Below are 24,598 nucleotides of genomic sequence, written 5' to 3' on the forward strand. Positions count from 1 at the left end.
TAATCAACTTATTATGCATTTTTTTCTGACCGATGATTTTGCTCTTGATATATACTCGCATACTCGATCTCCTTCTTGTCGACTTTTCGCTACTCGCCGTGTATTCTGATCATTGTTTGCGATTTGGTTAATGATGATCAGGTGAATAATTTGTCACCCGTGCTTCAACAGGATGCTAAAACAAGTCTTTATTACAATTCACAATGCGAACTATTCTCGGAAGTCGTTGAAATAGGTAGATATTCAATAATTTATTTAGATGGCATACTTTCTTTGATGAGATATGAAGTATTTTTTATGAGTTTGTTTCTTTATCAACGGTATACGTCTTTACTCTTAATTTAAAATCACTAATTTCAATTAAAAGTTGATGTTACCTAGGGTAATCAAAGTAACGCAACCCTAATCAGTACCTATAAATATTTTTGGATATACACAAAAATGACATGAATAACCATTTCGAATTATATTTAATTATTAATTTTGCTTACGCGCGTAAGAAGACAGTACGTCTGCTTGAACTGCCGTTAATCTCATTGTTTGGGTAAACATTGCAAAATATTCTAAAATTTAAAAGTTTTAGTAACGATGAACCATGTTTATATACATACGTTCATAAATAAGTCGTCGATTATTCGTTGATAAAACATATACTCCGTCAATGTTAACGAAGTGTGACCGATTTCAATTAGATCGAATTAAAAATCTCACGCTATCCAAACAGCACATTGTGATTGATTTATGAATACGAAAAAATGTTGCTTTACTCTATCATAGTTATGTTGCGATTTTTAGTCGTCACTTCTAGTCAAATAGAACCAAAAATTGTATCCGGATATAAAACTAAAATAAAAAGCCATCCGTATTCAGCAGCTCTTATAATAGTACAAGAATCATCTGCGCATATGTGTGGAGCTTCGATTGTCAACCAAAAGGTACTTCTAACGGCAGCGCACTGCTTCGACGACGCGCTAATACAAAAAGTCAAAGGTAGCGCTCATATCGGTCACGCGAATAAGCGCAAAGGACATGTAATAAGAATATCTAATCTAATGATTCATCCTAAATACGACACAGTGGAGATCACCTGTGATATTGCGCTGGCAGGACTAAAAAAGGAAATTAAATTTGGCAGTGCTATTAACAGAGTAGCTTTAGCTCAGCGTCGACCGCGTGCAGGTCCAGCTTTGATCGCTGGATGGGGATTGCTCGAAGTGAGTTTATATTACTTATACTATATACTTTTTACATTACTATTAAAGATTCTTAAAATAACTCATAAACAAAATCGGATTTCAGTCAAATTTAAAAGGTCCTTATACATGTCTTCGCGGTGGATGTACTGGTTTACTCGGACCGGCGTTTTTTCTACTTTTTATTTCATATTCAATAAATCATCTTATTTTAGTAAATATAATTGTAGGAAAATCCGCATAGAGATACTGACTTTTTGCATGAAACAGGACAAAGAGTTTGGCCAAAAAGGGACTGCGTGAAACTCTTGATTGAAATTCCAAATGGAACATTTTGCGGCGGTGGTCCTGACGGCGGATATCCTTCTAGGTAAGATTAAAATTTTATTGTATAAAACTTTAAGACTCCTCAATTTTTGTTGTAAACTATAATATATGCCGTATTATTATTGCCGTATAGTATTGCAAAACCTTATCATTCTAATTTCTTGGTAATGGCACGTGGCTAAATACTGGCAAGCATGCCGTTTTCTGAGTTGCTCATATTAAATCGCGATAATGATGAAGTTCAGATCGATACGAATCGATTTAGCACAGGTAATTTAAGTCTTATGTCATTACATTTTTGGGTTGTAGTGCTTAAAATCTCTAAGATAAAGGTTACTAAATTATTTGCTTATGTCTGCCTCTGAGCCTGATGGACAAAAACATCCTGAAAACCAAGTAAATCTATGATGCAGACATTCAGGGCTCTGTTTTATCTCGGTGGCGTATTGGTGATATAAATAATACTTAAAAATGATTCATGAGTCAATATTTCAGGCAGTAGTGACTATTACATTGGCTGCCTCTTGTGCCCGACAGTCTACCAATGTTGTAAAAAAGAAGGTACTGACTGGTAATCCAAATAAAATATGGAATCTCTTTTTGAAATTGTTTATATGCATTGCTTGACTAGCATCAATTATTTGTATAGATGTGTGCCTCTCTGATTTACTTAGTTTTTAGAAGGAACCAGAACCTCAGCTTCAGAGACAAACATAAGCAAAAAATAAATTAGTCCCTTAATTCAGAGCGGCCCTTATTTGCTTATGCAGTGCTATTATTGTGGCAGAAGACCTACCACAAAAAATAATTTCAGCCATGTGAACAAATATTTTAAAATTTTAATGCCAGCTACACGCACTAGTCACGGGTATTATAACTATGCTGAAATTTACACTCCCGTGTCTAGGAAAGCACGTTAAGCCAGACTGAGCCTACATTATCCGTTCCATCGAATTATAATCGAACATACTTGTGTTCTATAGGTAATATCTTCTGCGCAGTCTCCGTTGAGAATAAGTGTGACGATATATAAAGTTATAAGATTGAATCTTCTTCATAAGTTTATCAAAATGGTTACAAAACATAAACACATATGCTAAACGATTTTTAGCTTTATTTAAATTCGCAATGGACAGCGTTGTGGGACTAGTTCCAACTCTTCTTCTGACGAGAAGATATATATGCCAAGCAAAGGAACTACTATCAATGTTGTTGACGTAAAAAATAGAAGTACAAATAGAATTTATTTAACATGTATTCTTCTATTTTCAGGGGTGATTCTGGCAGTCCACTCATAATAGATGGATACATGCAAATTGGCCTGGTCTCCTTCAAAAAAATTGACATATCTACATCCGTCATCATTTACACAGATATTACATACTATTACAAATGGATAGCTAAGAATGCTAAAGCTGTGTTTTGTGGATAAAATAAAAATCTATAAACCAAAGTGTTAATATGAATACCTGTGAATTGCTTGGTGTTATCGTTTTTTATACATATGTATGTACATAACGTGACAGTTCAATTGTTGAATGAGCGTTATCAAATACATTTTAAAATCGTAGTGAAGTACAAATTTCACTTAAATAGAAAAAGGTTTGGTATTATAGTAAATTATGTTAGCCTTTATTAGTTAAATTTACTTGTATAAATTATGAATTATCCACGTACCAGAATGCAAAGTACGTACTTTCTTCTTTCATGTAAAGACATATTCTTAATTAATCCGTTCTTATCCTAAGCGCAGTTAAATATTTGTTAGTCAACCTGTTGCCTAAAAATCACTTTTCTAACCTAATATTTCCTCTTATGTACAGTACCCTTTTAATTTTGTTACTGAACATTAACAACAAATCCTGATTATCTACATATTACTCTTAGGAGGAGTTTTATGTACTGGTGCGACTAGAAGGTTCGATGTAGTCGAAGCAAAAGTTCTTTGTTGCTTGAATCTAAGTAACACGATATGCTTTTATTAAATAAAACGATTAAACTTTTTTTTCGTATTTGATTTATTAGTATTTATATAAAATTATAGTTAGTATCTTATATTACTTAGTATTCATTATGATAACGCATGACATTATACATTATGATAAAATTGTCTTATAAAAAAGATGTTTTATGACCACACGATAAAATCAAGCTAGATGATAGTGTGTAGACCAATTTTAAATTGGGGAAGTTGTAAAGCGTTGATAAATTTTACTTGGTAGGGCTTTGTGCAAGCCCGTCTGGGTAGGTACCACCCACTCATCAGATATTCTACCGCCAAATAACAGTACACTGTATTGTTGTGTTCCGGTTAGAAGGGTGAGTGAGCCAGTGTAATCACAGGCACAAGGGATATAACATCTTAGTTCCCGAGGTTGGTGGTGCATAGGTGATGTAAGGAATGGTTAATATATCTTACAGCGCTTTTGTCTATGGGCGGTGGTGACTACTTACCATCAAGTGGCCCATATGTTCGTCCGCCAACCAATGACATAAAAAAGTATATAAGTTTACTCTTTTAATTCCGATCAATATAAATAAATTCATTTAAAATATTAGGTTTTTGAATGATTGAAACCTTTATTATCAAAGAACACTATGCTTAATTTTCTGTCAAAAAATTTAAGTCATCGTGTCCAAAACCTTTCTGAATTGAACTATTTTTGGGATTGCGTTTAAGCACTGCTGTCCCTTATTTAAGAATTGTAAGCTGATGATCTAAATTTAGTTTGAATGTTTGGGAAAAAACAATTTATGTATTAAAAACAGTAACTTACCTACACATATCGATGGTCAATTAAATGATGATAAAAAATGCACCGCGAAAGTTAACGAAGTGTGGCCGAAATTAATCAGATCAAAATTAATAGCTTACACAACGCAAACAGCATACAGTGACCGATTTATACAATATAATGTTGCTTTACTTAATCACACTCAATTTGCGATTTTTAACCGTCACTTCTAGTCAAATGGAACCTAAAGTTGTAGGGGGAAACATCTCTAAAATATTAAACCATCCGTACTCAGCGTTTCTTGTCGTAGCACAGAATACATCTGCGTTTATTTGTGGAGCTTCGATCGTTAACCAAAAACTCCTACTAACAGCGGCACACTGTTTTGACACGGTAGCTCGCAAAACAAAAGTAACCGCTAATATCGGTCACGCGAACAAACGAAAAGGATATGTAGTGAAAATATTAAACATAAAAATTCACCCGAAATACAATACAATGAGAATTACCACCGATATTGCGCTGATAGGATTAGCAGAAGAAATTCAATTTGGTGCGGTGATTAATAGAGTAGCTTTAGCTCGGCGTCGGCCGCGCGCAGGTGTTGCTTTGATCGCTGGATGGGGTTTGCTTAGCGTAAGTTTATATAATAAAAAAAATAGTTTAAAACAACTTGTTTTAATAACTTTAACTTTATTTATTTATTTCACTGACAATTTCACTTCGACATAAGCTTGTCTACCACCTGCCAAATTAAAGCAACATGAAATAAAATACAAAGGAAAGATCAAAGTTTCTTTTAAAATTTTCATTTTCATTTAAAGTATTACCTTAAAAGATTTTTTGTATAAGATGCAGGGGTTAATCGGGATGACGTTAATTCTACTTTTAACTACATAACTCAATAGACATAATATTAATGGTTATTTTATTGAAGTAAATAATTTTAGGAAGAACCGTACAAAGATACTGATTTATTGCATGAAACACAGCAAGAGATTTGGCCAAACACCGAGTGCGTTAAACTCTTAAGGAAATTGCCAGAAGGAACATTTTGCAGTGGTGAAGGTCGTCAGGGCGGGTACCCTTCTATGTGAGATTAAAAGAATATATGGTTTTAAACTGAGTCGTTGGAATTACTCAATCGAAATAAGCTTAATTTTATGTTACTATATGTGCCATATTGACAAAATTATTGGTCTACTATCTATCTTTACATCTAGCTTATATAAAGTTACAAATCGATACAAAATTTTTCTATGAATAATTTTGCGGTAACGACCCGGAGTTTGGATCTGGGCTGGCATTTACCACTCCCGTGCCGAAAGCCCGTAAAACTCTATGCTCTTTCCTGTTATGTAGTATTGCCGTTCCACGAAATTATTTATAAGTAGAGGTATTTAGCTTTAGGTTAGATGAGGACATTTACACTATTTTAAATAAATTGCTTTAAATTAAATCCTTCATCATACATTGCGATATATGATGAATAATTAATGTTAGTGTTAGTTATGTTCAAACCCAGACAACCACCACTGAATTTTCATGAGCTTGTTTTGTGTTTATAATTCATCTCGTACTCGGCGGTGAAGGAAAACATCCTAAGGAAAACTGCATGTGTCTAATTTTAACGAAATTCTGCCACGTGTGTATCCACCAATCAGTATTGGAGCAGCGTAGTGGAATATGCTCCAAGCCTTCTCCTCAATGGAAAAGGAGGCCTTAGCCCAGCAGTGGGAAATTTACAGGCTGTTATTGTTGTTGTACAATGTCGTGTAGTAATTTCCAAAACTTCTGCCAAAGAGGGGGAGGTCGTTACCCACCAATGGAAAATTATAATCTGAACATTGTTAACATTAGTATAGGTTGAATAAAATGCAATTTATTTACTAAGAATTACTTTATTTTCAGGGGTGATTCTGGCAGTCCCCTCATGGTTAATGGATACTTGCAAATTGGCCTAGTCTCCTTTAAAAAAATACACTTATCAAGATCCGTCATTGTTTACACGGATATTGCATACTATTATAAGTGGATTACTGAGAATGCTAGAAATGTGTTCTGTGGATAAAATGAAACCCTGTAAACGAATGTGTTAATGTGAATTTTTAGGTATTATCGTTTTTACACATCACGCCACAAAATTATTTAAAATATGTATTGAATTACAAATTATCTGAAAAATAAATTATCTTTTTGACGGCTATACTGCTGCCTGAAAGCCATCCTCATTCCTACCTAACGCCTCCTGTGTCACTATCAGTAACAGTCCTATCAATTCAATAATTTTACTATCATAGTATATATTACTAAACTTTAACATCAACAATTAATTACCAAAAGGTGACTCGTAGAAGAAGTTTTAGATGTCGGTGTGATTGGAACGATCCATGTCGAAGTGAAGGTTCCATGTTAATTCATGTAGAATGTAGATTTTCCAAATTAATAAGTACAGTTCTTCTTACTTAGAGATGATTAATTTTGATAAAATATAACATATCCATGATGGCAGAATTGTAAATCGTAAAAATAATTGAAATAAAATGTCGAAAATCTCATCGAAAAGAAATGTTATTTCTAGTCTATAAGGTACAGGCATTTTCTAGAGTTAAATTGCGAGACGTTGTTTTTATAGCTTCTGATTCAACAAGACTTTGGAGACCATTCTAATGGCAATTTTGCAACCAAAATGTACAATTACATTAATAAAATAGAAAAAAAATCTCAAAGTGGACCTCGTACAACCTTCTCGTAAATAATTTTGTGACTCAAATTAATTACACATAAATTCTCGTATTTTATTTTTGCTATAAAATGTCTATAAACTTGCTTTATTGATAAATTTCAGCGACCAATTAAGAAACTAAATTAGTGACTTAAGGATGTTGCATTCGTTGATGTTACGAGTATGTTTGTTTTATTGTTTGTTGCATCAAGTATGCAGTGGGTTGTTAAACTCCAGTGTAGAAGGTCGAATAGTCAAGGGATATGAAGTTGATATAGACCGATATCCTTATTCCGTTTTTTTGCATTTTCAAAAGGACATTCCCACAGCTTGTGGCTCTTCTCTTGTCATGGACCGGGCTGTGGTAACTGCAGCTCATTGTTTGAACGAACTTAAACACCGCGACGGTCGTATTACAGCCTTCTTGGGAGCGACTATACCTATACATGCTAAAGTAGTCAGGCATGTTGTTGATTACCGTACCCATCCTCACTATCGCGCAGAAAAAGGAAGGTATAATTTAGGCATTGCGTTCTTTAATGACCGAGTGCCACTAGGTCGTTTTGTAAAAAAAATACCGATTGCTTTTAAATCTCCAATGCCTGGTGACTTTCTGTTTACTAGCGGCTGGGGAAAGCAAGTAGTAAGTGTACTTTTAATTAATATTACGTTATTATAAGCACTATTTTTTTTTAAATATAGAATGAATACACTTGTCTTAATTATCTGGCCTGTTTTTAGCGATATCATTTAAACATGTTTGCACCACACGTTCTTTGAATACAGATTGTAATAAGTTAATAGCTGATTGATAGAGACATTATTGCTGATACTGAGACCAATACCCAAATGGTTAAATTTTTTTTTTTATCGGAGCAGTTACCACGTGGAAAAAAAAATACAAAAACTAAACGAAAATTGAATATTAGAGTATAAAGGGACGTTTATCCCAAGAAATCGAAGGGTTTTTAGATCTTGAAAGTGAAGACCCGTACAACACGTTAACACTCATTTTATTTTTGATACTAATTTATGTGCTTATTATTTTGAGGACAATAATTTTAGTGATGAGACCTTAAAATTAATTATTTACTTACAGCCTAACAAGGTTCCAGATTACAGCGACCTACGACATCTAAAGGTATCAAAACAAATATTGATAACGGACCGAGAGTGTGAACAGTACACTAATTTCAGACTTTCTTCAGCGTACTTATGTACCGTCGCTATTAATGGATATCATTATCAGTGAGTACAATTAATTTTCCACGGAATACCTTTATACTCGTGTATTGGGCGTGACAATTTATTAAGGCTTGTGTTAGTAGAAAAAATGATTTGTCAAATTACCGATAAAGGTTTTATTATTTTGTATTTGAAAAGAAAAGTAATTTTATAGCAACCTTAAAAGTTCATTCCCATTGAAACTATTGTGGCTCGCGTGCCTCATATCAGTTCTGCTCAAAGTGATCTGGTCTCACTGATCTAGAGGATAAGACAAAAAGGATGTGATTGGAAAATCATTACATTTTTCTCGATGTAATTTATAATAGAATATACATATGACATTTAAATAAAACAAACTAATTTAGTTAAATATCCCACTGCTGATCAAAGATCAGTAACTCCTCTTCTCTAGATGAGAAGTTTTGAAGTCAATTGCCAAGTTTTATACACGAATTTTACCTACTAATTAACACATGTTCTAGAACTTTATCTTTTCCTCAGTCCTTTACGTTTATGAATGGTTACCTTATTACAATTTTAAGCTATAGACATCAAAAAATTATATTCTACTGTAGATTTTTATACCTATTGATTTTTATATCTATTTTCAGTGGAGACTCTGGAAATGGCTTGGTAACAAAAGATCGTTTCTTGATCGGCGTCGTGTCTTACATGATCAATGAAGTCACTATTTATACCGACGTTATTTTTGAACGCCGCTGGATAAAAGAATCAATATTAACATTTTTTGAAAATTGCTAATATATGCATGTCGGTAGTATACATTTAATACTCATTCGCCCAAATAAAAACTGAATCACCGATAAAAATATACAATGAGAAATATTTATTAGTTATTGGTACTTTTAATGTCTCCTTAATACATTTTAAAGCATGAACGCAAATTAATATTAAAAAAGTGATGTAGATATTATTAATAAATAAATTCATTAAATATTATTATAAAATTATAAGTGATATACCTACCTTATAAAAATACTAAATACGTAATGTTTACGTAGTATTTGCAATAAAAACCCAACATGCAGTGCTTACTAATTTGAAGATAGCGCTTATTAGACACGCCCAACGAGATTGTAAATAAAGTCGTAAGTTGCTTATCTCTAAAACGAAACAGCCAAGAATTTATTGTGGCTCAGAAAAGGAAGGCTCACTTGCATAGTAATGAGATGATAAGCGCCTGCGGGAAAACTTCCGTAACATGAACTTGTTACATTGCTAAGTTAAAACGTTCAGTTTCAAATATGCACTTACAGTAATTGTATTTATGTGTTTTGTAACGTCGTATGCCGTCGTAAATGTTAAATTACTGTCTACGTTGCAAATTATTTCCATGTTACATTTTTTTTATGTGGTAAAACGTGTTTAATTTATTTACTAAGACATTGTGTGACAGAAATTGACTCAATGTTATAAGTATTCTATGGAAAATTACACAAAGTTTTAATATAATATATATATATATACATATGTATATATGATAGATAATTAACACACGACTTTCGAATCATCATATGTAGCCACTTAAGCTCAACGTTATATCCCCATCCCGATCATTTACTCTGTGGCCGTACCTACAACCTAATAGGTAACAAATTTAAAAGGAAAATTTGTTATTCTTAGATTGAAAATAGACGTAGCTGTAATTCCTGTATTGAAAAAAAGCAAATACATTGTCATTTATTATAAAAACTGACACCAAAGTTATGATATTGAACTGTCTTGTTTTTTTTTTCCATGGCTACGAAGCGATTTTGCGCAGAGATACGGGTCGATGTAATAGTTACTTACCTATATTATTATTACTCTTAAATCCTAACCCTGAAAAATCATATAACATATACTTATGAAACAAAATCTAATATTCGTTTTGGAAATATTACAAATAATTTTTAGCAATCGATTTTATTGAATAAAACCAAGTTGGGTTTGTTGATCGAAGGAATCCAATTCAAACAGTATGTTTGAATTGGATTCCATTCTCGAATCGGTCCCAGTGAACTTTCATGAACTGGTGCATTGTTTGCCCTATATGACAAGTCTCTTGAGATGCGATGCCTCGGGATGGACACGTTTGGACGGGAGGAAGTAGTGACCAAATATGATACGGTACTGACATCACCAATTATTGAGACCACTGAACAACCGTTTGCTATATTGAATATAATAATAAAAATATTTCGTTTGAAAACGATTTTAAGCTTTGGAATACAGATTTTAGAAAGTATTGTAAGATTATGTTTTTATTTGTCTGTTAAAAAGCCGACTGGCCTTTTTATAATTATTAGTAACAGTATTAAAGTACAGTGAATAAAAATGATAACTTTAGGTGGAACATGGTGCAAAAATTAACTTTATTCAAAACACTTACATTGTTTTGTCACAGTTTTTAATATTTTGAAAGACCAAATGTGGGTTTATAGACTAAGGCACGCAAATTATTCCATCTAGAATCAAATTAAGGGAGTCTCAGCGAGGAGTTACCACGAGGTATTCATTGAAGACAAGGCTTAATAAGGTATTGACAGGTGCCCATTTCAACCAACAACCTAATTTTATAGTTGATAATAAGCGACTTCGTTACCTAATCGTTAAGCCGTTAACACATGTGCCAATCGATAAAGCGATCGATAAAAGCGGGAAAGTTGAGATTTCTAGTAATTTGGAGCAGAAAATTGCTTAAAGAACAATTACGCTGAAACGATGAAATCTATCATGTAACTATTAGTGTTAATATATCCGGTAGCAAAGGACCATTTTTATTATTAAGTTAATGTAACAAATTATCGCACGAATTAAGTAGACATATATACGACTTCAATAAACATCTAGTTTGTTTTAAATAAATTATTGGTACAGAACCTTTAAATTGTCAGGAATAAAAATATTGCTATATCTTAAAACCGCTCAGCAATAATCTTTCAAATTCGTTAAAATATTCAGCAATAATTGGCTTTATTAAATATCATTGCGATTATAAATTACTATACGAATATAAATGTGCTTGTAATTGAACTGTAAATACGGAGACACCATTTAATTTAACTACATAAAAATCATAATTACGAAAAGTCAGAAGGAGTTAAACCAAGACAAACAATTATGCAAATCGGTCGTTACTATTCCTAAAAATATAGACGCGATTTCATATAAATTACACATAATAACAGTTGATAATATCACAACATTTAATTAAACGTTTTTTGCTGAGAACAACAAAAGGATAGGGAAAATTATAAGAGTTGGGTACGATCTACGATAATGATTGTCTCTATTGCGACTGCCGCTTAACGTTTCTGTCTTTATGTTTGATCCACTTTACACAAAGCTTCTGTAAAATTACTATCTAACGGTTACTACCGCGCAGTTTGCAACGTTTACTTCGATTAGTAATGATTATTTTACCGTACGTCGAAATGTCAAAACAGAAAGTAAAGCAACATTAACTTGCATTTATATTCGAATTTATGTGTTTTAGAGGAGTAATATATGTAACTAAAATGTATAAATACGGCTAGTTGGTTAACTTACCATTTTCTCATTATTTTTTAATATATACAAAGTAGAACTCGTAAAAATGTCATTATTATTCATGTTAATTATAAAGTAGGTATTAATAAAAATCATTTAACGAAAATAAATCGAATATTATAAAATTAAGTTTCAAAAATCAATCCATTTTCATCGATGAAATTCGATCAAAACATTTATAAAAGCCTCGTTTTTATGTCGCTGTTGTTTTATTTTTTCATACAGATATTTTCGTATGTCAGTTTCACAATAAAATACAATCAATCAATACTATAGAATCTCGGTTCACGCTTAAAATAATTAATGGTTAATAAATCGTCGAGTACCCAACACTTAACTGGTAGTCGAGTAAAATAAAATAAGCGACGTCCGTTTTTCTATTTAGCAAAAACTATTATAAATGATCGCAGCGTAAAAAACCATCACGCTTCGTGTAACCAGCTTTCTCGCTGCAAGTGGGACATCGGCGTAGACATAATTGAAGTCATCACAAAACCACAATTACTCTCGGTGTAATGGGAATGGTTGCGCTATTGACATTAAAAAAGAGTTTCTATTGTAATTTTTTTGTCTGTCCCTGATTTTTTTTCGGCAGCAAGCCTTTTTTGTCTGTGGACAATTTTTGACAGCGTCTAGTTCTTGTTAGTCAAACTGAAGTGAAGGCGTCGACACCTTCAGTTTTCTTTTGTTAAAAAACGATTTACATAAGATGTTATATTAATTTATTTATAGTAAGGAATAATTATGCTATTTAAATCTTTGAAACTGTTCTTTTCCATGCTTAACTTTTGGCAATTTTAAATTAGTATAGTTAAGGTGAAAAAATGGCATTTGTAATAAATTTCCTATATTGAAACTGTTTTTAAGATGATAATACTGCAGTATAAGTTTCACATATGTATATGATGACTTTAGTTAATAAATTATAACGTATGTATGTATATGTATGTGAAACAAACAAAAATTCTTAACTTATTAGTAAAAATTTATCAAACTTTATAGACATCTGTTTCAAGTTTAATTTAAACACTATGCTAAACTTCGTTCCAAGCCCATTTATAAATAATCTAGTTGATATCCATGGTACATGGAAATATAAATTGATAATTCCTATAAAATAAAGAAATAATAGAATTAAATCATTTAACTAATTTAAAATTTTCAATTATAGCACAAAGATTGCAACGAAATACATACAATCAAAATATTTTATTTGAAAAAAAAAAAAAATGTTATACTTTTTTAGTAAGACCACGATTCCACAGGTAACTAAAATAACAGATAAGAATATGAATCAAAATAAGATCCCATAAGTTTATTATACAACTACAATCATAACAAAAAAAAAAAAAACAAACCACATAGTCCGATTAAAATTTACAAAGCAGTTCAACGTTCAATTCTAAAGAGTTAAATTATAATAATTATTATATAATAACAATTCAAAATAATACGCAACGTAACTTTAAATATATTATGTTACACTAAGCTTTAATTTAAAATTAAATTAAACGGCGATTAAAAAAACACAACACAAAATCACTTTACTTATTACTTACATAACAGCTTTTTTAAATTTTATATATATGACATGACATAACATCGGAAAATCATTTCTATAAACGACACTGAAAAATAAATATGCTACTAGTAATAAACACATCAGTACAAAGAATGTTTTTTTATTGTTTCTTTTTTTTATTTTATAAACCTCATAATCCTGAGGTTGTAATAGATTCAATCATGACAAAAACCTCTCATTATCATCATCGAATCGGTGACAGACATTTTTATTGCTAATTTTACGCGGGAAAACATTGTATTTTTTTTTAAATACGAATGACGCTCTGAAATCGATTACATTTATTTTTAAAAAATCAGATACAATAGCAAAACATGTTTATTAAATATATAATAATAATATAAATGTAACTACATAAATAACTATTTCTAACACTAGTAAACGGCAGACTTAATTACAACACATTACTTGGCAATTACATATCAAAAATGTATACATAATTTTAGTTTTCTAATCATTTTCAAATCTTCTTGTTAATCGAGTATCTTTAAACAACTTCCAAAGTTTTATGTAGTTATCGATATATATTAAAGGCTGTGTCGCCCAGCACCAGTGATGCCACTAAGAGACCACGGGACTATATAAAAACCCGTGAATTCTTCCAGTGCCATTGCCTGTGCATGGTGCGAGTTCTTCTTTCTTCTCTTCTCATTCGAACTTCTTTCTTGTGTTTAGTTTGCAGTCATGGAGCTGTTATTCGGTAAAATACACAATTCTTCTTATTTTACACTACGATTACTTTAATACGATTTAGAAAACAACATTTATTTAGTAAATTTCCAAATATGCATAAACATATCAACTAACTCCCGTTCTTACCCTCACTTAGATCTTGAATTTTTTTACTAATACTGTCACTATTTCAAATGTCATTAAATAATCTTGTGGCTTGTATCATTGTAAATGGCCAGTATTATGTCATATTGTATTTATTATAATGAACTGAAGCTGGCAACCTACATTATAAAAGAGAAAACGAATAATGACCTATAGCGTGTCTCTGATTCCAATATACTATACATTTACTCAATTCAATTCGTCAAATGTCACAGGATTTGCTCCATTACGTTGATAAAATCTTCGAGTAATTAATAAAACGCAATGAATGGTTTTAATTGCGACCTTTTTTTTAAAAAATAAATAAGTAAATCGTGAAAGCAAATTTTACGAGACACTTTTGATTAATGATAAAAAATTAACACGAAAATAAAACTTACAACGAATCGCACTACCATTTTCGAAATGACGTCTTAAGAGTAACAAAAGCTTCTCCCCGGCGGGGAATCGAACCCCGGTCTCCCGCGTGACAGGCGGGGATACTCACCACTATACTACCGAGGATGATATCCGATCCATCAAAAATACAAAATAAGTAATACCTATAGAAATTACGTAATTACAAAGTCGGCTTACATTGTGACGGCATAATTCAAATCGGAGATAAGTATTACAAGCTATTCAGCATAATCTCTTGAATCAAAGATGCGGTATATCCGCACATCCCTTACACTATAATTGTTGCATTAATATGTGCATGGTGGCGGGACTCGATCGTAATCGGGCGCGCGCGCGCTGCGTGCAATTAAAATTAATGAGTGGCCGAGAAGTGCGGCGACGTGGTCTGAAAGACTTTCTTCCATTGCTTCAATGAATTCATTAAAACGTGTAGTATCTGAGACAAGTTAAAATAATGCGCATTATTCAATGAACGTTTTTTCTTAGTGGATATAAGGCTCACTATACTTTTTGTACATGATATGTTTTATCTGTAAGTATTTTCAGTAAACTTTCCTCGCCCGGGTTTTATTAACATTACCAAAAGGATTCCCAGATTACTGTGCCCTAAGTTAGTTTTGTTGTATTTTTATAAAACACTATAATGTTTCTGTAAAAACAGCTTGGAGATGTTTAAAGTAAAAACTATAAAATACTAACAATTTCATTATTTTAAGCATCGTTGTGAATAAAAGAAGCTTTATTGATGTTATTTTAGACGTTTATTCAGAATTAATATCGTTTCTAGAGAATAATACCTAATTTTATTTACGAGATATATATGTTGCGGAGACATCTTTCACAGTGAAACTAACAAATGACTATTAACAGACTAAGTATATAACTATTTATGAGAGAGATAAGTATGTGATAGCCTATGATTATTATTATTATTATTACAATCATTATTATTAACTCAATAAAGTATTAAGTCTAATAAAGCTAATTTAAATGATGGACACATTTTATCAGACAATCATCCGTTTGCGAATAAACTCGATTTATTGACGTCGATCTCAAACCGACAAGACATAGCGGTCGCGTTCTATGCAAATGTCTCGTAGGAAATTAAAATGCTTGCATTTAATTAATTCTCTTTAAGACAAATCGGGAGCTCATTAGAATACTGGAGAATGATTACGGAATCGAGAGGCAGTCTCCAAGTAAACGTTTTTGAGTAATGTGTGAACAAAAAATATTGTCGCTACCATTTCCCACGTAATTAATTATTCCACCGATGCTATTCGTACTCGACATTCACATAAAAAAGAATACAATTTTTTTTATTTTTTTTTTTTATTTAAATTTATAAACGAAATAAATAAATATGATAACAAGTAGAATACCAATAACGAATTCGCTAACAAAAAAAAAATGTTCGATAGTTTCACCATTATAAGATACGAAATTTCCTCGTTGCGAATATTATGTAAATTCGAGCAATTAATAACGGCTAGATACGTATCGGATTGAAATTTTATGGGTATCCGTTCCCACCAGTTCAGTTGTTAGCTTCCCAAACAAGATCCTATAGATTTCGCAAGCGCCGATCATGCTGAGATTTAATACCCCGGTTACAACTCACGAATAAAACTCGAGTCAACATTGCAACCACTTACGTTTGCGTTTATAAAACAACAAACTGAAATGCAAATCTATCTCTAAACGCAAACCGTGGAACATAAACCTTTGTTTGGATATAGAAAACGGTGGGAAAAGAAAATTGCAAGGAGATTGAATAGCAATAGTTAAATGTAAATAGTATTATTCAAAGCGTCGCTGATCGTTATAAACAGATACACAGGCGTTAATAAACATTAAAGATATGTAATCGATAAGCAAATAGTTATAAATCCGGTAATAATCTGATAGGGCTATCTTTAATTAATTAATGACCGAAGACTGAGACACTTTCGCATCCACTGAGAATTCTTACGGACAAAATTACCGTGTTTTTGGTAATTGTCGACATGTATTTTTTATCTGTGAGAACTATAAATGTATCCAATAAAAAAAGAAATTTATAATAAAGAAGCAAAGAGCTTAAATGGAAAGCCATAAAATTGAACAATATAATTATTGAAAAAACTAATTATTCTCATAACATCCAGCACGAATAATATATAGTTGTATATATTAACTGCTATTTATTATAAAGGGATGCTATAAACTATTTGGCAACTAATACTATAAGCAGAAAGCAGTTTGTTGTGAGCAGTTGAAAGCAGGCGCATAATATCGTATTATGAATGAAATAAAATACAAACCTTGTTCCAAATTAACTGTTCACGACAGCCGCTGTCATAATTCTAAAATTATTGTAAAATAAACATCCCAGTTCCTTTATATGACCGTTATGTACACGATATTCGCCAATAAACTTGGTGAAGACCTGAACGTTCGCCGCGGGTGGGTTATTCGTACGATTTTCTTCCGCACAAAATATACGCAAGGAAATACCTAGTTCAAATGATTGAGGCAAACATAATTGTTTACTTACACGTGAACGGGTCGAGATAATAAATAAACACGCCTACAGATCGATTGAGAACTCACATCCGATTCATAAGTAGGAAGTTTACATTCCGTTTGCTGACGACGGGCGTGACATTAAACTATTTTTATATTATTTTAAAGCTTAACTTTAAAAAATACGTACGCTCGCACGTACAAATCAACAACTTTATGACAAAATTATATAAACATTGATAATTAAGGCGACATTGAAGGAAATACGTTAATTTACACATTCATTATTCTGAGCAAAGCTGAGATGGTTCAGTGGTTAGAACTCGTGCTTTTTAACCGGCAACGGAACACTGATTTTCCAAGTCGTGTGCTTTGAAGTAAAGGAAAACATCGTAAGAAAACTTGCATGTGTCTAATTTCCAATGAAATTCTACAGCATGTGTATCCCTGCATTGGGAAAGCGTGATGGAATTAACTTGAAACCTTCGCCACAGAGAGAGAGGATATCTTAGCCCAGCAGTGGGATATATAAAGGCGGTTACTTTTATTTCGATTTGTACTGAACAGTTTCTGCAGCGCCATTTCGTAAGAACACACTCTCCTTTGTGAAAGCCAACCATTTTGATACGTGTATCCTTTAAATGTTATAAACATTAAAATCACATCGCAAATCACTTTCTGAAATTTCACGATCATGTTTGCGCCGAGTTTCGATTTTGTTCTTACAGAATAGCTCCACGGTTTCTGCAAGCGAGTAATCACGCCGTAGAGTAATCACAATCGCTGGCAAATTAGCATGGTTAGGATTGTTGAATTGTTTATTGTTTTGCTCGAAGTACTCTTAAATATGATAATATTTTTAAGATAAAATTTAAAAATCTTTACACAAGGAGGTATCATTTACTCTCACAGAATTGTATTAAGCGTAAAGCCACCACCTAGAAGAATCGGTAAGAAAATAAATAGTTAAATACATTAAAATTTATATAACATATCCAGTCTGAAAATCAAAAAGAATTAACTCCACGCCTCTTTATCATCTATAAAATTTTGTATTAAATAATATGCCTTATTAATTCAATAAACGATAGAACTTTATTGACTAGTGAATCATTGTATATGAATTAGGATAGTACATGTTTTAAGTACTCGTTTTTTAATACTCGATGTTTTATCAGCAGTTTAAATGACGACCCGCTCGAGTCTTTTGAAATATAACCTATTATTTATTTGCCAATTGTAACCAGTAATTTGTTGGCCAAACTAGAAATTTCTATTGCATACTGTTGAAAAATATAATTACGTTTAGGATTGTTTTTCTAAAACCAATTTGCTCCTATCAGTGTTACCAACACAATTTATTAATAAATAAATAAAAAACATTGACAAAATCATAAAATACGAGTAAATGTATGTAATATTCTGAAATATCACTATTTAATACATAAAGATATTTATTGAGCACGCATAAAGATAAAACAGTTATTATAGACTCAGACCAAAGAATGGTCCGTGTCTACATAAACGGTAATATATGACGTTGCCATACTTAAGTTTGTGTTGACATTAAGAATCATTATTTAAGAGTTATGGATTCAGTAGGAGAGCTGATTTCACGCTGTTTTCCACATTGAACACAGAAACTAATATATTATATATAATATATAATATATTTGTATATGTTATGTGCACTTGTCATTGACGTACATATCTGATATTTTAATATAGTCGCTTTTGCTGTAAATGTTTAATATGTATGTTGTAAGTGTGCTTGTTTAAATAAAAAAAAAAAAAAAAAGAAACTTATGTATATCAGCTAATGCTACATTATGTAACACTTTCAATATATTTCAAATACGTTTTTTTTAATTTGCTTGATCTTATGAGGTTGTAGATCCAGAGATCCTTGATTAAATTACCGGGATGGTTATTGAACAGTAATTTAATTTTTCAGTAGCAGCCCTGAGTTTTGAAATTGGCTGTATATACGCTTCCTTGTCCCTAAAAATCCGTAATCTATTATTCTTCCCTGAACTCTCTATATACATAGTGTACCTGGTTTTGATCGCATTTTAAGGGCAGTTGGCTTGTCTCCTTAGAAAAAAGTCGAAATCAATCAGTAGGACGCGATATATATAATGACTTTTTAACTAAGTAGTTTTTATGCCTTATCGTAAGTAATATAAACTTACGTTGTTTTTTTAATACTAGCTATTTCCACGATTTGAAAACTAACATAACAATATCCAAGACGATCCATTCGCAATTAATACGCGACTGTATTACCTTATTATATATAATATTCATACTTCATAAGATCAAGAATAAAACATTTTAAAACGTATATCAATCATCCGACACGCATTCTTCGTACAGATCTCGAAAGGTTATTTCCAAGAATAATGTTCGCTACATATAAATAATGCATCTTAGTAATGTATGTTAGTTTGATTATCTGTCAGATGTTACGGAGCACAGCGGGGGTCGCTACTGGTCCCACTAATGTGCTATTGGGAATGCACTCGTGGAAACATTGGTACAAATATAGATTATTCTTCACGCTTTTTTATAAAACCGTGAAGTTTATGCGTATTATTGTGTACCGTGTAATGGTACTTGTTTTATGTCTCTGTTTGTTTTATGAAAAATTCAGCAGCTACGCGAACATATTTCGATAACGTCAAGTTCGGCGTAGGAATTACGCTCGTAACATAAAAAAAATGAAAAAAGTTTATATATTATAACAATAAGGTACATATTTGATATAATATTCATAACTCAAGTTTTTTTTTTAATGAGATAATTATACTGGCAATGTAATGTCAATTTGACATTTCTTAAATTATTATGAAAGAATTAACATGATAAAAAAGAGAATGTCTAGTCTCTATAAAACAAACCTTAACTACAAATTCACTGTTAAGAAACTTATTTAATAAACTCTTATAGAAATTTGTACTTGTTATAGATTAGAAGGTAAATAAGGTTTCACGAAAGTATAGACACATTATTTTCATTTGAAACAAATGACCCCACAGATTTTAAGCGTTAACTCGTTCGCACGTGTTAGTCCAGTGCAGCTGAAACATTAATATTCATGTTCGCAGGCATGTTACGGCACAGAGTATAAATCAGCATTTCCCTGGTAGGCCACGCCCCCACGCCACCTGCTTCTTGCTTATATTTTATGGCGAATCGAATTAATTCTGTTAGAATCAATCAGTGTTTTATTATAATTTGGGTGCACTGTGTACTTGGAATCATTGATTTTAATGTAAATGGATTTATAGTATGTAACTGTTTTTAAACGACTGAATTAAATTAAAGCAGCAACTTCACGACATGTTTATGGACAATTAATGATGATAAATACTCTTTGTTTGAAATAATCTGACGTAAATTAATTTATTCTAGAGAACTGTTGTATTTATTTTAACTAAACGAAGAGATGCCCACAAAATGATTACAATTTCTAAATTGTTTTTGGTTGATAAGTTCTCTTATGCGATTGGGAAACTCAAAGTCCAACAATATAATATTGTGAAAGCTATTTCTTTAAAACGATCTATCGTATTTACTTATATATATGTTTTTTAGAACGTCGTCGATTCGAATACTTCTCGATACATAAAATAAAATGTTGCAATATCTCTTGAAATCATCTAATTTACGATACTGAATCCCATTTAATAAACAGTAGCAATATCGTATATAACGCTAAGAAAGCTTAACCGATCAAATCCTCAAATTATAGGATATGTCTGAACGATAGCATTAAGGGTATAAATTGTTTGGCCCAATGAGTGCGGTTGCTTGTAGGGTTGTCAAAAATTTGAAAAAATATATTAATAAAATCGTTGACCTTCGTTCGACTACTGACTCGCCAAAACTACTGAGCCTATAAAGCAAAAATTTGGAATTCAAGTTTTTTTTAAAAGCTAAAGTTCTTTGGAAATTTCAACTTTATGGAGAGGTGAAGGGAAGGATAACTTTACATGATTTTTACCCATAAAAACTCGGAAAGGATTTGGGTTAAATTATGTTGTAACAAGTAGCCCTACATAAATAAGGCTTTTTTGGTTCAATTTTCATTATTACAATTTGTAAGACACATTTGGTCATACAGGATATTCTAGTTATAGTAAAAAAAACGATAAAAGTAATGGAACTTAAAATTGTAGCGCAATTAAGAAGAAACGCCAAAATTTAAGACAGTCCACGATTTCCTTGATATCTGGCAACCCTAAAGGACTTTGCCATCGTAATTCTGTTTTATGTTTGTTTGTCGTCCACCTGCGAGTTACGATTCTTGATTGAAAAATATTGCCACAGACTTAGTTCGATTGAATTCGTCGTTTTTTATTTAATAATAATCATTATAACTGAATATAGACTTAAGCTCTTTATTGTTAGACTGAAAATAATTATATCTATATAACCGTATCATAATTATTTTAAATCAATTACCTACTTACTTTATATGACAATTATAAATTAGAATTATATATTTTTTTACTTCAACAATTACTTAATATTCTTATTTCAAAAAATATACTTTTCCAAAACAAAATGGCGCAATCTTGAACTATAACAACTTTTTGGGCGTTATATACTTAAAACTACATAGACTATTATCATATGCTCCTTCATTTCATAGCCCGTTATAATAAATACTAAATGATCTTTAAGAAATAAAGTCCCAATATACAATTTAAGATTTCATCGAGTCGTCACCACTATATTTATGAAAGATACGGAGGTTTCCGAGTAACGACCTTACACCAATTACCGCCACCCACATGACTTGGAACAGCGCTGACACATTAAAAACCTATTGAGTTGCATGTCTCACGATTATTCACGGACAAATACAATATTATAAAATCATTTTATTTAGAACATTGGACTTGCTATAGACATACATACACTTTTCTAATGGATTTTTTAAATAGATGAATAATTCTTACATTCGTACGAGTGAAATTCATTTAATGTTAATCCTCTCATCTCCCTCGCAGGTTTCTGAGTCTTTTGTTTCCTTGTGTTTTCGCACACGTTCGTGAACTGCCTTGAATCATACCCTGCGCTATTTTTCTAGTAAACCACAGCAGCCGAAATTTGATTATGAAGATATTATACACACTATGTATAGATCTATTAACTCACGAAACCTTTACGTTAATTTAATAAATATTAAATAAATTAAAAAAAAAAAAACAAATATAATCTAGCTTTTTTTTTCTGACTCTACTCTTAATCGTCGCACGCACACGAAGACGTCATGTATGTATGAGCATCACTCATGCTAATGGACGCTGATATTAATTTGAAATGGTGGGGCGCGCCTTAGTGACGGAATAGATCTATATACTGGTATGAATTTAAGGCAAGTATTCTAATATAGACACTACATAGATAAAATATTAGGTATACGTGTATACACGATAGATTTTTTGTTTTATAAAACACATCATCACAATTACTTAAAACTTATTTGCAACAGTTTGTTAACATGAATAAAAACGGCTTACGAATTACGAATGATTATCGAACAATATATTTACGCTCGTCATGGTATTTGATCGAGGTCTCTTCATAGACTGCCTACGATATCTATGTAGAGTTTCATTTCATTATCTGTTTTTTATCAATTTACATAAAAAAGTAACATATTCGCGGCTCCACTTGCTTGATCTTTATTCATAACGTTTTTAATGTGTTTCATATTTTAAATATTCTGTAATATATTTTTCATTATATCTAACTGACAAAAAAAGTTATAATTAATGGCTGATTTACAAATAAGTAGAGAAATAATTGAACGCATCACGAGCACATCTAATAAATATTTAAGTTATTGTACAGTAGTAGGGCTTTGTGCAAGGCTTCGAGTAGGTACCACTAATCAGATGTTCTACCACGAAACAGCAAAATTTAGTATCGTTGTTTTTGTTCACGGTAACACACTCTAACTGCGAGCAAAATGGGCATACAATCTTAACTCTCAAGATTGGGGGCGCATTGGTGATATGAGAAATTGTTAAGATTACAGTATCAATGTCAATAAGAATGATGAAACTTACTACCAAGTAAAATAACGATTCAACGCCACACATAAGAAAGAGATGGCAATATCAAAAACCAATGTTAGTCTTGAGACTCATAAAAATCTACATTAGAAGTATCTCGTTGTAAGGCACTTAATACTTTTCAATTTTGTTTATGCAAACGAATCCCTGTTAAAATAACATTGAACAATTTGTAAATAAGCGAACGTGTATAATGCTAAACCAACAAGCCGTAAGATCATAAAGTCGTGATCACGCTGTGGAAATCATTTAATAGTAACACAAATTCAAATTAAATAACAAGTGCAACTGTCTTGGAATATGTAAACTCATAAATCATGAATGGGAACTACTTGAACCTTTCACAAAATATTATGTTAATAATTATACGACTTAACTTAATTTTACTTGGTGGTAGGGCTTTGTGGAAAACCGTCTGGGTAGATACCACCCACTTATCAGATATTTATTCATTGTTTTTAGTTCCGGTTTGAAGGGTGAGTAAGCCAGTGTAACTACAGGCACAAAGGACATAATATCTTAGTTCCCAAGATTGGTAAGGAATGGTTAATATTTCTTACAGCGGCATTGTCTATGGGTGGTGGTGATCACTTCTAGAGGTTCCATTCGCTCGTCCGCCTACATATATCATAAAAAAATAACAATAGATTCTTGTCAATCTTTCTTGAATTGTAAGTCTACCAAATAATTACAAAATGTAACAAAGGTTTGATTTATTTTAAACTTAAAAACATTTGGAATTATATTCTATATTTTATTATAAACTATGTAAATATTAATTATTATTATTATTAGTATTGAATAGCATACATATATATCTTTTTTTAAATACTTAAAATACACGTGGTATTAGTTTGTAAAACCTGATTAGTGCTTACCAATAACCTAAAAAAATACTTTAAAAGGTAGGTATATTTATACAGCTCATGTTATATATGTTTGTCTGAAGAGATGTCACGATATTTTCCAAGCGTTATGGTATCTGAGTTATTATATGTACATTATCTTAAACTTTCTTTAAATACTGCATTTCTCATATTTCTATTTATTCTGTGCCCATCTGTGTCTATGTCCAAAGGTTGCAGCCGAGACAACAGTCGGAACGGGTTTGAATATTCATATACCACATGGCAATGCCCGCTTCACTATGTCGATGACATAATACGGATTAGTTGATAGTCCGATATTGATTGAGATATGTATTAAACTGCATTAGCGGTTATTCGAGCAAAAAATATACACCGCAGAGTTGAAATCAAAGCAAGAATAAGTACGAGTGGTTTAAAAAAAATTAAAATCTATTTACCATTACATTACCGCCATTAACATTGCTTGATGTTTTTTAATAAAATTGTTATGATTTCGACAACTCTGTTCCTTATGTTAAATAATTTTTGGGCTTGATGACGATAAATAAATAAGAT

At 31.7% G+C, this 24,598-nt stretch overlaps 1 protein-coding gene and 1 non-coding gene across 2 annotated transcripts; one reads left to right on the forward strand and one right to left on the reverse strand.

Annotated features, from left to right (window-relative positions):
- The first annotated feature begins 755 nt into the window (after positions 1–755).
- Positions 756–6,326, forward strand: LOC125076874 (chymotrypsin-1-like). The gene is made up of 3 exons (XM_047688599.1): positions 756–1,214; positions 1,424–1,563; positions 6,167–6,326. Exons 1-3 carry the CDS (start codon positions 756–758, stop codon positions 6,324–6,326), a joined length of 759 nt encoding a protein of 252 aa, XP_047544555.1.
- Positions 6,327–14,610: 8,284 nt separating this feature from the next.
- Trnad-guc lies at positions 14,611–14,682 on the reverse strand. Its single transcript has one exon. It is a non-coding gene; the product is annotated as a tRNA-Asp (tRNA).
- Between the last annotated feature and the right edge of the window lie 9,916 nt (positions 14,683–24,598).

This window comes from Vanessa atalanta, chromosome 3, assembly GCF_905147765.1.
Source record: "Vanessa atalanta chromosome 3, ilVanAtal1.2, whole genome shotgun sequence".
Lineage (NCBI taxonomy): Eukaryota > Metazoa > Arthropoda > Insecta > Lepidoptera > Nymphalidae > Vanessa > Vanessa atalanta.